At 50.4% G+C, this 14,604-nt stretch overlaps 1 protein-coding gene across 1 annotated transcript; it reads left to right on the top strand.

The window, feature by feature from the left end:
* Positions 1–1,336: 1,336 nt before the first annotated feature.
* On the top strand, positions 1,337–14,270 carry CLEC19A (C-type lectin domain family 19, member A; the record flags this gene model as incomplete). Its single annotated transcript, XM_010013258.1, has 6 exons — positions 1,337–1,524; positions 6,476–6,569; positions 11,776–11,941; positions 12,428–12,521; positions 13,275–13,407; positions 14,179–14,270. Coding segments are annotated over 6 exons (755 nt in total), but the record flags the coding sequence as incomplete, so codon positions are not given.
* Positions 14,271–14,604: the final 334 nt, after the last annotated feature.

The raw sequence follows: 14,604 nt of genomic DNA, 5'->3' as shown, positions 1-14,604 counted from the left end.
GAGAAAGGAGATGGTAGAGATACTGAGTCAGATGTATGCTAATTACACTAATTGTGGGACAGGTATAATAGGAAACACACAGCCTTGACAAAGACGTGTGGCTAAAAGCGAGGTCGGTGCCTAGTGTTCGGTGTCCTGCCTGCCTGGAAGCGTGTGTGCTGCATCAGGGCATGCTGCCATGTGGGATCCCAAATGTGGCTTTGCTGCCAGCGCTGGTTTCCAGCAGCCCTGGGGAGCTGGTGCTGCTGGCAGGGGCAGAGCTCGGCTCCACGCCAGGCTCACAGCTCTATGCCAGGGTGCACTCCCCCTTTGAACTTGCTCTTGCTGCACAAGTCTGTGTGGATTTGGAGTCCCTGCAGACATTTGTTCTTAAAAATCCCTCTCTTCCCTGAGGAGATATTTAAATCCTCGGTATTCCAGCCAGTGCCTGTGGATATTCTGGCTTTAGCTTGCACAGACTCTTCATTCAACTTTCTAATGAACTGAGGCGGGGCTTCAGTTTGTAGAATGCAAAGTGCTTTTGCTTCTGTCCAGCGGGAGCATGCTGACTTTCCTGGGATCAGGCCCATCATTAGAGTTTGCTGCTGTCTGCGGTGTTTAGTTCCAGGAGACTGGGCTAATCCAAAGGTGTTGGGTTGATGTCTCTCCCTTGGTTGCTTTCCTAGACTTTTAACAAGTAGTTGCAGTGATAATTATGGCAAATTGTTTCTGTATAAATATCCTGCTGACAGTCTTTAGGTGTGTGGTTCCTGTCTGGGTCGGGAAGGCTACCAATTAGCCTGGAATGGTTCATGGCATTTGCATTTGGAGGAGGACAGTTTGAGATGCTGCTTCTTCCTTTACTCAGGTGTAGACTGCTTGGCTGCTTTCACCATTTCACGATGCCCAGGCGAGCTTTTGGCATGTCGTTACCTGATGTAATTCTACTTCAAAGCAAGGTTGGACAGGGCTTTGAGCAACCTGGTCTAGTGGAAGGTGTCCCTGCCTCTGGCAGGGGGTTTGGAGATGGATGAGTTTTAAGGTCCCTTCCAGCCCAAACCATTCCATGATTCTACTTTACCTGTTCTTGCTAAATACCATGATAACTGTGGATTTGTGTCTTGGTTTTGTGTCTTGTTTGATGTGAATTGTATTTCAGTCACTAGTACAGCTTGTCTTATCCCTTTCACACTCTTGATTTGGTCTCTCTAACATTTTTGAGTTATATACCAAAACCACTAGCGTCTGGTGTGCTGTGTGAGGGGGCATTTGCAGATGTTTGGCTTTCCAGGGGCAGGGCTGTGGGTGGACAAGCAATGCTGTTACCCTGACCAGTGTCTGTCTCGGCTCTCTCCAGTGTATGGGCACAATGTGAAGAGCAGCAACGACTTCATCGGGAGGATCGTGATTGGGCAGTACTCAACAGGGGCCCCCGAGTCCAACCACTGGCGCCGGATGCTCAATGCGCACCGGACGGCCGTGGAGCAGTGGCACAGCCTGCGGTCCCGGGAGGAGTGCGACCGCGTGTCTCCAGCATCCCTGGAGGTAACATGAGGTGGGGACTAACAGCAGCCAGGCCAAGAAGGTGGACAAGGCAAAAGAGTAAACCACCAACCGAACCACCCCACCTCACACCCTACATGCACCCCACAGCAGCTCTGTTGGATTGAAGCGGTTGCCGGCACCCAACCGGCTGCGCTGGCCTCTGTGAACCATGTTCCACTGGGTCCTGGCTGTTCCCCTGGGGCCACCAGCGTCCCTCCTGGCTGGACCTCTCGCTGCTTGCACCCAGCACCGCTCGGCTGTTCGCATCCCATGTGGCAGAGCGTGGCAGGGCTGTGCATGGAGGTGCTGCAGCAAGTGCTGAGCGGGTGGAGGAGTTGGGAGTTGCCTCCGCTGTCCTTCCAGTCCCAATCCATGGCTCATCCTCTCGGAGATATAAGTACCTGTGTGCTCTCGTTGGTGAACGTGGTAATTAGGCTAGAATATTTTTTTAAGCGGTAGAACCTGTGGTGAAATCGATTCTGACTCCAGTTTTGTCCTTGTACTAGTTTTAACAGAATTAAGCTCCTGTTAGTACGTACGCGTACATGTGTGTGCTGGGGCACGCGTGCGGCCCCGTGGCCCCGCGTCAAACAGGTCCGATGTCATGTCAGCGGTGAGACTTGCCACTCGATAGCAGCCTGTGTGTGTCAAGTAGATACAGTGATGATGTAGCAAAGTAAACATTTCCAATAGCATTTGTACTGGGAAAGCCAGCTCATGTCTTTTCAAACCTGTGTTGTGCAAAAGAAACCTGCTGTGGGGACTTTTGCGGTTAAGAAGACCCAAAATACACAATTTTAATTCTCTCACAGACTGCAGTGGCTCTTTCTGTGTTGTGTGTGTTAACCCAGGTAGTTCTCCAGGTCACCAAGTGAACTTAGCTATGGTCAAGCTGTCCTGTTGGTTGCTTCTGTACATTTTATTTTTTCACAGCATATTGTCTGGTATAATGCAGATTGTATATTTATTGAAAATAAAATTCTATTTAATTGTGGCACGTAGACTGGGGTGATACTTGCTGGCAGAATCTGTCTTTGTGTGGAGCTCCATCAGTCATGTTTATGGCACAAGAAAAGCCAAAATGTTGGCTTTTACTCTCTTGTTATTCACTGCAGATGAACCATTTGAGAGAAACTGGGGACTGGCTGATGGAGATCAGTCAGGTCCATTGGCTTGGCCCTGCATGGTTCCCAACCAGAATACATTTGACACTCTGCAGGTTGGACATGTCAAGTCTCTGCACCAGGCTCTGGGTTTTGGTTATTTGCAGGGGTGGGCTTCAATTATTATTTTTTATTGCTCTATTTATTAATATTGAGACTGCATAAAAATCTGTGTCTTGCTTACAGCCCATTCAAGAAATGGAGCAGAAAGGCCATCACCCTGAAGAGAGCAGGGGCTGGCTCATGAGTTTATTGTCTTTCCATATCTTCATTTTGGAGGAGAAGGGATCTGTTCTGTCTGTCAGTAGTATTTATCTGTGTTGGACTGGGAAACCTCACAGTGGTTTATGGATGGGTTGGCTCTGCTGCCACATCAGTGCTGCTGTGGTGGAACAGAGGTGTGGAAGGGCCCTGGGCTCTGGCTGTGTCTGCTACTTAGGTGACCTATGAAGTTGCTGGGGGTAGCCCATGGCCTCTGCAGTGGCTCAGGCCCATGGACCGCTCCATGCACCCTGCAGCGCAGAGCCTTCCTGCAGCCATGCTGGTCCCTGGGTTCCAGAGATAACCATCCAGAGCTGGCATGTGGTACGGCAGGCAGCAGCCATCTCCCTCCCCTCTGCTCATCAAGTGCAGCCCAGAACGAAATCCTGTTACCTCCTTACTTTTAATATTTTGATTTTTAGAAAGAAAACAATACATACATGTGACTATTTCACCTCCATTTGTTGTTTAGTTGCTGTGGTTAGGGACAGGCGAGTCTTAAAAAGCTTAGTGCTTGTTTGGGCAGATGTCTGTGTTGGTCAATATCCTAGCTGTTGTCCAGGATGTCTGTGCTCCAGTGTGAAGGTCTGTGTTGTAACTCTGATACCAGAGATCCCTGCAGCATACCTTTGGCCTGGGACCTGCTCCAGTTTACATTGCTGTGGGTGTTTTGTTCTCTTCTGCGCTCAGAGCATCATCATGTGTGTTCTCCATGCAACACCCAAGTCTGATATGGTGACCCTGTCATTGTGGAGGAAGGAATGCAGAGAATGAAAGGAGGCTGCAAGAGATGCTGTCTCCATTCTGCATTTAGAAGTCATCTCTCAGTGGCTGGGGGAGAGTGAAAGTGCAGACACCCTGCTCCTGGGCAGAGCACAGCATGGCTTTGGATAGAAGATGGCAAAAAAGGGCCTTGGTGACCTTGTTGCTGAACCTTCTCCCAGTTGCTGTGGCTAGGGGTGAATACAGGTAGGAGCTTACCTTGTTGGTGTGGTTGTGCATGCTGTCCCCTCGTGAAACACCTTCCCTCCTCACTGACCACAGCACATGGCTCCAGCACAGCTACATGTGTTGGCAGCACAGAGTGGTGGGGACAGTGGTTGCTGCAGGGCTGTCCATAGGCATCCTCTTTCTGAGAGTATTTTGGATGGCAGGTTTCAGTTCTAACCTGCCTCTCTGCAAGGTGAAATTCCTCCTCTGTCTTGCAATGAGGTTGATGGCAAACCTCTGTTCTCTGGCTTCCTCCTGTTTTGTCTCATCAACAAATCATGGTGGAGAGTGAGCCCATGGGGTGTCCTGGGAAAACATGCACTGTAGGAGGCCAATCTCTTCCTGTAACTCAAAAAGGCTCAGACAGGGGGCTGTGGTTTCAGCAGTCACTGCCATTGACATTAAGGTTCTTCCATGTGGTGTCTGTGGGCAGCAGCAAAAGCTCTGGCATCTGTGGAAGCTGATCTGAGACCTGCCACATTCTTTCCTCAAGCACTGGGTATGAAAGTTAACAGAAGGCACTCTTGTCCATGAGTCTGTCCTTGGAGCCATGAGGTATCTGCTTCACAGGGAGGGGGTGTCATGTACATATGATGCCAAACATTGGTAAGGGAACCCTGAGGAGAGGTCATTAAAAACAGGATGGAAGCACACTGAGGAGCTCCCAACCTGGAGGGCAATAAGAAAACAGCATGAGGAGGGAGAGGAGCAGAAGGGCTGAGTACATGAGACGTGGCTGTGCTCCTGGGGCTGCAGCCAGCAGGTAAAACTCATCTCATGCTTTGTGGAATCAGCAGATAACCCCAAGTGCAGCTGGAGCTGCAGCCAGCTCTGTGTGCACGACGTGTGTGTACTCTCCTTGTGCTGGGAGCAAAGCTGGTTTCCAGCTGCTGTGCTGGGCATGGGGGGCTCGGTGCTCCCCCTGCGCTGGGGGGATGCTGCTGTGGTGGGTCTGCTGCTAGAAACAGCGTTGAAGTTAATCTGGGTCTCCCTTTTTAAGCATAAACACTTGTGCTTTGGGAGTAGATTAATATGCTCTAAGAGTTTTGTTTCATAGTTTGCTGATAATTGCTTGCAACACTGGTTGTATCTGGGGATGGCACACAGTTAAGAAGGGAGAAGGCATGCCTTGGTTTCTAATAATCAGAATTCCTTCATTTTTAGTGCTCTGATACATCATTAGGCTTTTCCTTGAGACATACAGTTCAGATGAATGTATGGAATTGCAAATAGGAGGACAGGGGGAGGAGTTTTCTTAGAAAGTTTTACTTAATGCAAAGAAAATTTAATATATGAAAGTTGGTTGAATTAGTTACTGTCTCTGGAGTAAGTCTGGATGTTTTACTGTACTGAAATCTTTGTGTCACCCCAAACTGTTTCTACTTGAATTGCACCTGTAAAAACTGGTCATCCCAACTGAAGTCCCAGAAAATGCTGAAAACTTTCACCTGTAGCTGATAATAAAAAGGGAATACCATTGAGTGTGTTCCTAAGCAGTTCATTCAATGCTGATTTAAGGCATAAATTGAAAATGGAGCAGGACCACAAAATTCCATAGTATTTTGCCTACACTGTTTCCCTGACCAGTGCGACAGCTACAACAGGACTTCATACAACATTTTTGAAAATCCAGAGTTTATTTCCAAAACCAGTTTGAGCACATGAAGGAGACATGCTAGGTAATACTGACTGTTAACAGTACGGACTGCTGAAGGTTTTCTGCTGTTACAGGACTGCATGGACCTGTAGATGGGCAGAGTGTGAGTTCCCAAACCAGCCTCATACCTGTGGCACACGTGGTGGTGCCCTCTTCCAAGATGTTTTATTGTGTCAAAGCATTGCCTGTCCCTGGTTATAAATAAATAAATAAACAAAAGCACAAAACTGGTTAAATCTCAGAATTACAGGCTGTGCACAAGGCCGTGCTCCCCTGCAGCCCTGGACACCCCTTTTTTTCTGACCTGGGGTGCCGGGCAACTGCAGCTTCCCTTGTGTTAACACAGCCGTTGCTTCCAGCTCCTAACCCTGTCCTGTGCTTGATGCACAGTAGGCAAAAAGAGGCACGTTTTTCAGTCTTCCCAAGGGGAAGGTCTGTCTTGAGCCCCTCTCTGTGCCTGGCTGCTGATGCCCACCAGCATCCCTGCAGGGAAGGCAGCCAGCTGGGCAGTGCTCAACTGGGAACATGTAATCATGTCTCAGGAAGCAACTGGGGGTAGATAAGGGATTTCCTCGCTTGCTTGCAGCGTGTGACAAAGGTTCTCTGGGAGGAGATGTGCACCCCATGAGCCAGGCTGTGAGCGAAGGTCTGGGCGCAGGTCCCTCGGGGTGGGATGCGATGAGCGCGACCGGGATCTGGCAGCGCGGGTGGGAGGTGTGTGTTGCCGGGAGAGCCGCTGTTTTGGGGGAGGGAGCAGCACAGTGCCTATATCCAGCTCCGCGCCGGCCGCTTCCCTGGCACAGCCGGGAGGTCCCGGACAGAGCGCTGACCTCGGGAGCCGGCTGCCTGCGGGGCTGGGGAGCTCTGTCCTTCCTCCCAGGCCATGGGCACCGCGTGGGATGTGTGCGCTCTCCTCTCCGCGGCGTTGCTCGCTGCCCAGGCTTTCCCCCAGACCAACATAAAGATCAGCCAAGGTGAGTGCAAAGCATTGATCGCGGCTGGGGGTAAAGGTAACCCTAAACTGTGGTGGCTTTAGTTGGGAAAGGAGGGTGTGTACCTCCTGCAGGGTCAGCAACTGGCTTCCTCCTTTCTCTGACTGCTCCACAAACCTCTGACTTGCCTTGAAACCAACTTTCTTGCAGGGACATGCCAAGAGCAGCACCAGCCTCTCTCTCCTGGGCTACAGAGGTTGTCTCTGGGCTGGCTTTGTTTCTGTGTGCGAGAGACTGCACTTTCACCTTCAGCAACGTGTGCTCGCGTGGCATGGTGCTGTGGACCTTCAGCTGTCCCCATCGTGTGCAGATGGCAGGGGCAGAAATAACTGCAGGGAGGCACACGTGTGAGCAGTGCAGCCACACAGCCTGGCAGGACAGGCTGGGGGGGGCACGGGAGCAGGGCAGCCACACAGCCTGGCAGGACAGGCTGGGGCGTCCACTGTGGCTCCTCATTTTTTTACTCATGCTTACTATGTGTGAAAAGTGGCCACAAATATGTGATTCCTCTTATTTCCTCCTTATTTTCCTGAGCTGTTGGTGATGGTGACTGCTATATGTCATGTTCTTGTGAACTTTTTGATGGGGTTCGTGCAAGTGAGAGTCGCTGCTCTTAGTTTGTTCGCACGCTGCTTAGATTTATTTGGGAATGTGAGCAGAAAGGGACTCCTGGAGTGTCGTTCAGTGAGTTTGTGAGAAAAAAAGATCGATACTAGCCCAGCTTTCCTGCCAGACACCTGATCTGTGGGAGCTTGGCCAAAACTAATTAAGGAGGAAAAAAACCTCTGCAAGATAACTCCTATCTATTAGTGCCGGCTGCAGGAGGGCTGCTGTGGTGTCTGCTGTAGCCTCACAATGCCGAACGTACCTGGCAGAAGATTGGAAGCTGTAAAACCAGCTTGGTTTCATTACAGGAGTCTAAAAAGCAAAGCCCACTGTGTGAAAGGATGTCACTTCCAATGTGCTTCAACTGGTGTTTAATATTTTACTTAGAAATTTGTAACATGTGCCTAAAGAACCTCTTTAGAGAGTGTAAAATATTGCCCAGTTATTAAATGAGCTTCACGTCCATCAGTGGATACCATCCCCTGCAGCTCCGTATGTCCCCCCAGGCACACAGAGGCCAAAACCCCATCCCTGATCTGCTTGTTTTGAAGGTGTATGTTAAGCGTGAGACTTTGTCATCTCTTAATGAAAGACAAATACTGTAAGTAACATGAAGGTGGGATTGTTTGTCTGTAATGACTATAGTGTCAGGGCTTAAGGATGTGCTCCTAAAGCCATGGATGACATCACACAATAGTGCTGTCTCAGCCCCTGCTACATGCTCCTGCCCATAGAACCCCTGTTTTAACCCCTTATACTTAAGGTTTATTCAATAAAGAGTGTGTGGGCTGGTTGTGTTGAGGCTGTGGTGGGATGGAAGTCCGGTTCAGCTGGCACTTTGAACCCCCTAGCTGAAGCTGTCCTGGGGCTCCCCTGTCCCAGCCCTGTTGTCTCACCCATCTGCTATAACTGCCCTCTGCCCCATCAGTGCCAACATTGGATAAAGCCATGCTGCTGGCCTTCCCTGTGGTCCTGTGTGGGTTAGAGGTGATTCGGTGTTGGTGAACACCACGATGCTTGTCCTGAGACCCAGCTCTGACCGTCAGCTGGGGAGGGTTCCCCATCACTTGCTCTTGGCATCACCAGCAGAGGGGCTCTGCAGGCAGCTCTGCCCTGGAAATGACCCAGCCTTCCATGCAATAGAGATCTCCTCAGCTCTTCTCCATTGGCATTAACTTCAGATAAGCCTCTTGAGTGTTGATGGACACCCTCCAAACCCAGCTACTTGCCAAAAGCTGAAGAGGTTCACTTGCTTTTTTCAGGTCAGATGGCAGCATTAGCGTATGGATGTGCCAAGGTATTTCAAGACCATGCCTTTCAGTGAGGTGTCTCTTAATGTATCTAAACTTTGTGGTAAGTCATCAGCTATTGATGAAAAAGAGCTCTTCAATGCTTTGCAACAAGAAGAGCATCTGCTGCCAGCACTGATCTGATCTGCTCTGCTGCCCTTTGATGGAGCTGCAAACCCCCAAGGATTCTTCTTTGCATGGGCATCTCTTGCCAATCCTGTCCTAGCTCCAAATTCGTATCTCAAATCTGCAGATCACTGGAGGCGAGGCACCATTGCACCTTGGGACGAAGCTGTTCAGGAAAAAGCCTGGTCTTCACTAGCTGCATCAGTGGGAGCCACACAGTTGGTATTTTATCTTTATCAGTAGCATCCTGGAATAAAAACAACTTATGATACCGGTTGGGATTTTCGCAGTGAATTACTTCTAATTGGAAACTCGCCATGTGGGGAAGAGAAAGTTTCTGTCAGAGCAGTGCCAGCTTCTGCAAGACATTCTCAAGTGATTTTCCTGGTGGTTCTGCAGTGGGTCTCACCTAGTAAAGAAAATAAAAGGCTCCAGTTTTGTTGGCACTGACACAAACGCACAGAGCATGAAACTCTTTTTCTGACCCAAAATTCTTGTTTTCCAGCTTTTCTGAGTTAGTAACAGCTGCCTGATATGAATCTTATCCTCAGCCAGGTCAGGACATCTATTTTGCTGGTGCTGTGTTAAAACATGGCCCTGACATTAAAACTGCTGCACTGTAAATAAGCAAAGGAAGGAAGACCCCCAATAAAGCAGCACCCCCAATTGTTCCTGCCTGTAAAACGGGGAGCAATAGTTCTCCAAAGAGACAGCCAAAGCCTCTGATCCTGACCTAAGAGAAAAGATGCTAATTAAATGCTGACCTCCTGTATTTACCTTTTTGGTATATTTAACCTTAAATTCCTCCAGGCACCTCTGGTTCACTGAAGCTCATCAAATTAATACTACCTAATGGGAAGCAGTACGGAATAACAAAGAAGGACTGTCTCATTCTCTGACTCAGTTTCAGCTCCTCTGAACAGAAGGAAGGTGATTTTCCTGGGCAACAGGGGAGCCGATGGAAGTGGCTCAGAGCCAGGGCACCAGGACTCCTGGTGCAATTAGCACTTGGGAGCGAAGGGCCCCGTTTGCTGGGATGCTGCTGGGTTAAGCCCTGTGAATTTTGCCACCATGCTGCTGGAGGTGAAGAGTTCGTCGAGGAGCTGCATGGTCTCTGTAATAAATCCCAGTTGCTTCAGGAGCTGGTGGTGCCTGTCTGCTGCAGACCCCCGGGGTGCCCTCAGCAGGAGGGAGCAGCAACCAGTCCTATCCTGAATGGGGGGAACATGGTTCATCTGTGTTATGGTGGTGAAGCTACAGCCTCATCCCATGGGTTTGACCGTCTTCCCTGGCTCTGCTTTGCTTTTGGTGGGGACAGGAACCCCTGGCCAGCATCACAGCGGAAGGAGGGCGTGGGTCCCAGGAAATCGTGTTCCTGGTCCTTCTGCTCTATTGCTACAGTAGAATAATTTGCATTTCCTGGGGCTGTTCTAAGGGTTTTCCAAATGCAAGGATGGCCATGTACGATTCAGAGAGCTGAATCCTGCATTGCCATTGAGCTGGCTGCAGGTTGGCTGCCCTCCCCTAAAACTATTCTTCTTCCCCAGCCTGGTATGTCTTATCTTTTTCCTCTGCAGCCCATGAGGATGGGAGAGCCCCTCAAGCTCCTCTTTGCTCTTGGTGGGCTTGTTGCTGTGAGGTGCAGAGCTGCTCCCAGCTATGAATCCTCCAGAGGGGGTGTCCAGGGGTGATAGCCCCACAGGGCTCTGCAGTCAGCTTGGCCTCTGCCCCTTTCTCAGGAGGTGAAAAAAAAAGGCTCTTTGCGTCTGTGGTTTATTGCCTGGGGAGTGTGTATGACAGGAGGGACCCAAGGGCTGGCTGGCGGCTGTTTGTGAAACACTCAGAGATCCCTGCGTGGAAAGAGCTGATGAAATACGAAGTTATCATCTGGAGCTGTCAGCACTAGTGCAGGGAAGGATTCAGCTCTGGGAACGCTCCCACCACTGCTTGGAATTCACCTCACATCTCCTGTTCCCCATGGTGATGCTGCCACCACTGCTTCCACAACCTATGCAGCTGCTGGTGGGGTTTTGCTCTCCTCACCCTCAGGGAAAGCCATTCCCCAGCCCCTCAGTATCCACGGTGCTGTAGCACCACCCTGACCTCTCCAGGCTTGAACCTGTTACCTGCTTGGATAATTTCATGGCATCTGACATCTGCCATCAACCCCTGCTCCCCCTGTCCTGCCCGCCTCACTCCAGCAGCAGCACTGACCATGGACCAGGACCCCATGGAGACGCAGGAACTGACTCTGGGGGAGCTGGCAGTTGCCCAAGGCTCTAACACCAGGAGTTAAGAGAGTTAAGCCAATGTGACACAAGATTTGGGGGCTGCATTTGCATTAGTGCTGGGTGGTGTGGTGTGTGTGTGCTGCATCCTCCCTGCAAGATGTGGGGAGCGTGACTTGGGGGAGGTCAGAGGGATGTCTTAACACAGCTGCAGTGTTTACACAGCGGCAACTGCAAAGGCTCCAGAAATGTGTCCTGCCCCTGAATGGCCTCTTTTTGGGTAACTTCCCTGCTGTGCTGAAAGGTGGTGAGGGATGAGGATCAGCTCCATGGGCTCCAGCTCTTATCTGGCGGTGGGAGTCAGATAGGCTGGCACCGCTCCCGGCAGCATGCTCCTCACCCAGCTATTTATGGGCCTGAACCTGAACACGTGCGTACATGTACGGCTGTGTCTGGACCCAGGAACACAGGGGATGGTGAGGGGGTTACTCGAGGAAGGAGGTGCAAGTTGGTCTTGCAGGAGGGCAGATCGTGGCCATAACCCTGCAGCCCCTGGCTGTCAGCTCCCATCCAAGCACTGCTGCTCCAGTAGTGCCTGGTAGAGGTGACAGGAGCCTTATCTTGGTTTTCCCAGCAGCAAATATCACTGCCTTTGTTTCAAGCACTCTCTGATTGAACCAATGTCAAACTGGTTTGAACTGTTCACCCTTATTTAGGCAGATGCTAAAACTGAGGAACCCATTTTACAAAATGTGGTTTGGCTTTTGCAAACTTCTGTGTGGTTTCTGCAACAGTTGTTTTTACCATGCGTGTGTTTGGTGGTTATTTGCCCTGAGTGAGGGAGAGCCAGGCTGGGCACTGTTGCCTTCACTGCCTGCTCGGCTGCCCAGCCACTCTGCTTTACCATCAGCTGCTGGATGTCTTCTGCTCTGCCCCCAGCCATGCCGGAGCCTGTTCATGCCTACTCCTGCCCGCTCTTCTGGACAGAGTATGAGGGCCATTGCTACCGGTACTTCCCCATCAACAAGACCTGGGCTGAAGCAGACCTCTATTGTGCCGAGTTCTCCATTGGCATCAGATCAGCCAAGCTGACCTCCATCCACAGGTGAGGGGTGCAGAGACATGTTATCCCACTCTGGCACAGCCTGGGGAAGAAGACAAATGGGGACAAAGTCTCATGCCCACAGCACAACCTCTGGGCCAGCTGCAGGGTCATGTCCCAGCCTCAGCATCCCTCTGCAGCAGCAACTGGGTCAACTCTGATGCACTGGGCACACTAAAGTGATGTAAAAAATGCCTTTTCCTGGCCTGGCAGGAAAACTGATGTAGTATTCCCTAAATTTCCTCAAACTGTGGTTTTTATTCTTGAAAAAGGGATAGAAATACAACATGATTACACAGGCTTTTTCCTCCATTCCCTCTCCCCCAGCTCTCCCACACTACACACCTCTTGCACACACCCAGGAAAGCAATCAGCAGCAATTAGATGACAGGAACCCATTTGGCCATGCCACAGGGCAAATGCTTAGGGCATGACTGACCATTTGCCTGACACACCCCCTCAGTGGCTCCATATTGCTCTTTTTTCCAGCTGGGAAGAAAACGTCTTTGTGTATGACCTGGTGAACAGCCGTGTGCCGGGTATCCCCACCGACATCTGGACAGGACTCAATGACCTGCGGCAGGTGAGAGCTCCCTGCAACCCTGTGGGGAATGGCTTTGAGAATTTCACTGCCCCACATTTTCCCCTGGGAAAGCCACTTGGTTTTCTTCTTTATTCCTTATAGCCCCATTGATAGGTAGTGGTGTAGGGTCTGTGGTGCAGCACATGGGGGAAAGTTGTAATTTCATCCCCTCCGGTCTGCTTTGGAATGATAAGTGTTACTGGAATTGATAGACTGATAATTACTGCTTATTCACCGTATTTTATGAACGGGTTAATAGAAGGAGTATTGTACTGCTGGTCCAAGAAGAGCAAATAAACTAAAAACATCTCCAATGTCAAATATCACCAAGTTTCACTGCTTTCTTGTGATAGTCTGTAGCTTTTCAAAGCTGACATTGGGAATAGATAGTCTAATATGCAACAAAGAAAAATTGAGACCATCAGGAGAACAGTCTGATGCCAGCAAATGTTTTGTAGATATTGGGAAAGCAATGGAAAAGGAAAAGGAACACAGAATTGGGTGGATGTGTTAAAAAATATATGGGTTTAATTTCTGGGCTTCCCCTGGTGAGAACACCGAATACTGGGGCTTTCCAGGGTAAGTTTGCAGTTGTAAAATGCAGACAAGCCATTTGGCCTTTGCTGAGTGGTGACAGCCTCTTCCCATGTCCCGGGCTGTGTGGTACTGGGGATGGATGTACATGGGAGCAGGACCCCAACTCTGCAAGTGCTGCTCTGTGAACATGGCCTTTCTCCTCTCACCCTGCACCAGGAGGGTCACTTTGAGTGGACAGATGGCTCCTCCTATGACTACCACTACTGGGATGGCAGTCAGCCCGATGACGGGATCCACTCCATCCCGGAGGAGGAGGACTGCGTGCAGATCTGGTACCGGCACAGCAGCGGTGAGTGCTGTTGAGGTGCCTGGTGTTGAGGGCACCTTAAGTCTTACTTGCATGTCAATACACTAAACCCTCATTTATTCTGAAGAGGTTGCTGGCAGGCTGAGGATTTGCATTTTAATTTTTTATTATTATTTTCTCTTTTCATTGAAGAGAAGGGATGTATTTCCTCTTTCACCACGTACATACATACACACACATGCTCGCTTTCCCTCTGCTCCCAGCCCATCTCCCTCTCCCATAGCAGCAGCAGGAGGGGAGCATCATCCACTTGGGAGAATCACCAAATTTAGCCAAAGGTCAAATTTTCCTATTTCCTCTCCCACACAGGAGGCCCATGGAAACACCCATTGCTTTGACAGCTTTTCCCTCCCTCGCTCAGGCCAGGGGCATCTCACTGTGCAAAAATCTCTGCTTTTGCAAAAATCCCATTTTACACCCCCATTGCCAGTGAGACCAGTCAGGTGTATTCAGGCTCCCTGGACATACCTAAATGCCTGGTCCATGAACAGCCTGTTAATGTTTCGTAGGGTACGGAGCTGTGTTTGCAGCTACCTCTGCGCTACCATGTTTGAGCCTGGGTCAGGAATCCCTGCCAGCATCCCCAGGACAGGGATGGGGATGCTGTGAGGGGACATGGCTGGGAGCAGTGCAAATGGAAGCACATCCAGGGAAAGCCTCCCACCATGGCAGGAGGTCCCAGTCCTGAGGGCGATGCACAGATACCTCCTCAAGCCTTTTCTCATCTAACACCTTGTTTCTTTCGGGGGATAGCACTGCGCTCCTGGAACGACAACGCCTGCAGCAGAGCCTTCCCCTTCGTCTGCAAGATCCCCTCGCTGGCCCTGGACTGAGGCTGCTGGTGCTGCCCGAGCTCCCCTCACTTTGGGTCACCTCTCCAGTGGCAGGGAAGAACAGCCAGGACATGGCATGGGTGGTGAGAGCCGTGGAGCTGCTCAGCATCCCCAGCCAGACCCTGGCTGCAATATCCCCCCTGGAGTCCACGGGGATGAACCTGGTGCTCACCCTCTCCATGGGCAGACAGCAATGGGAGCTGTGTTAAACAGCAAAGAAGCCCCCCAAGCCTGAGCCTGGCTTTGGGTTTCAGATCAGTTATCACGGTGTATTAGAGGAAACTCATGATTTTGCCAATACACTAAACCATTAGCACCAAAAAGCAACCATGTGTAGGAAATTATT

Source organism: Nestor notabilis, unplaced genomic scaffold (assembly GCF_000696875.1).
Source record: "Nestor notabilis isolate BGI_N333 unplaced genomic scaffold, ASM69687v1 scaffold27600, whole genome shotgun sequence".
Lineage (NCBI taxonomy): Eukaryota > Metazoa > Chordata > Aves > Psittaciformes > Psittacidae > Nestor > Nestor notabilis.
The sequence above is the reverse complement of the archived record's forward strand: the minus strand, read 5'-3'. Positions and strand labels throughout refer to the sequence as shown.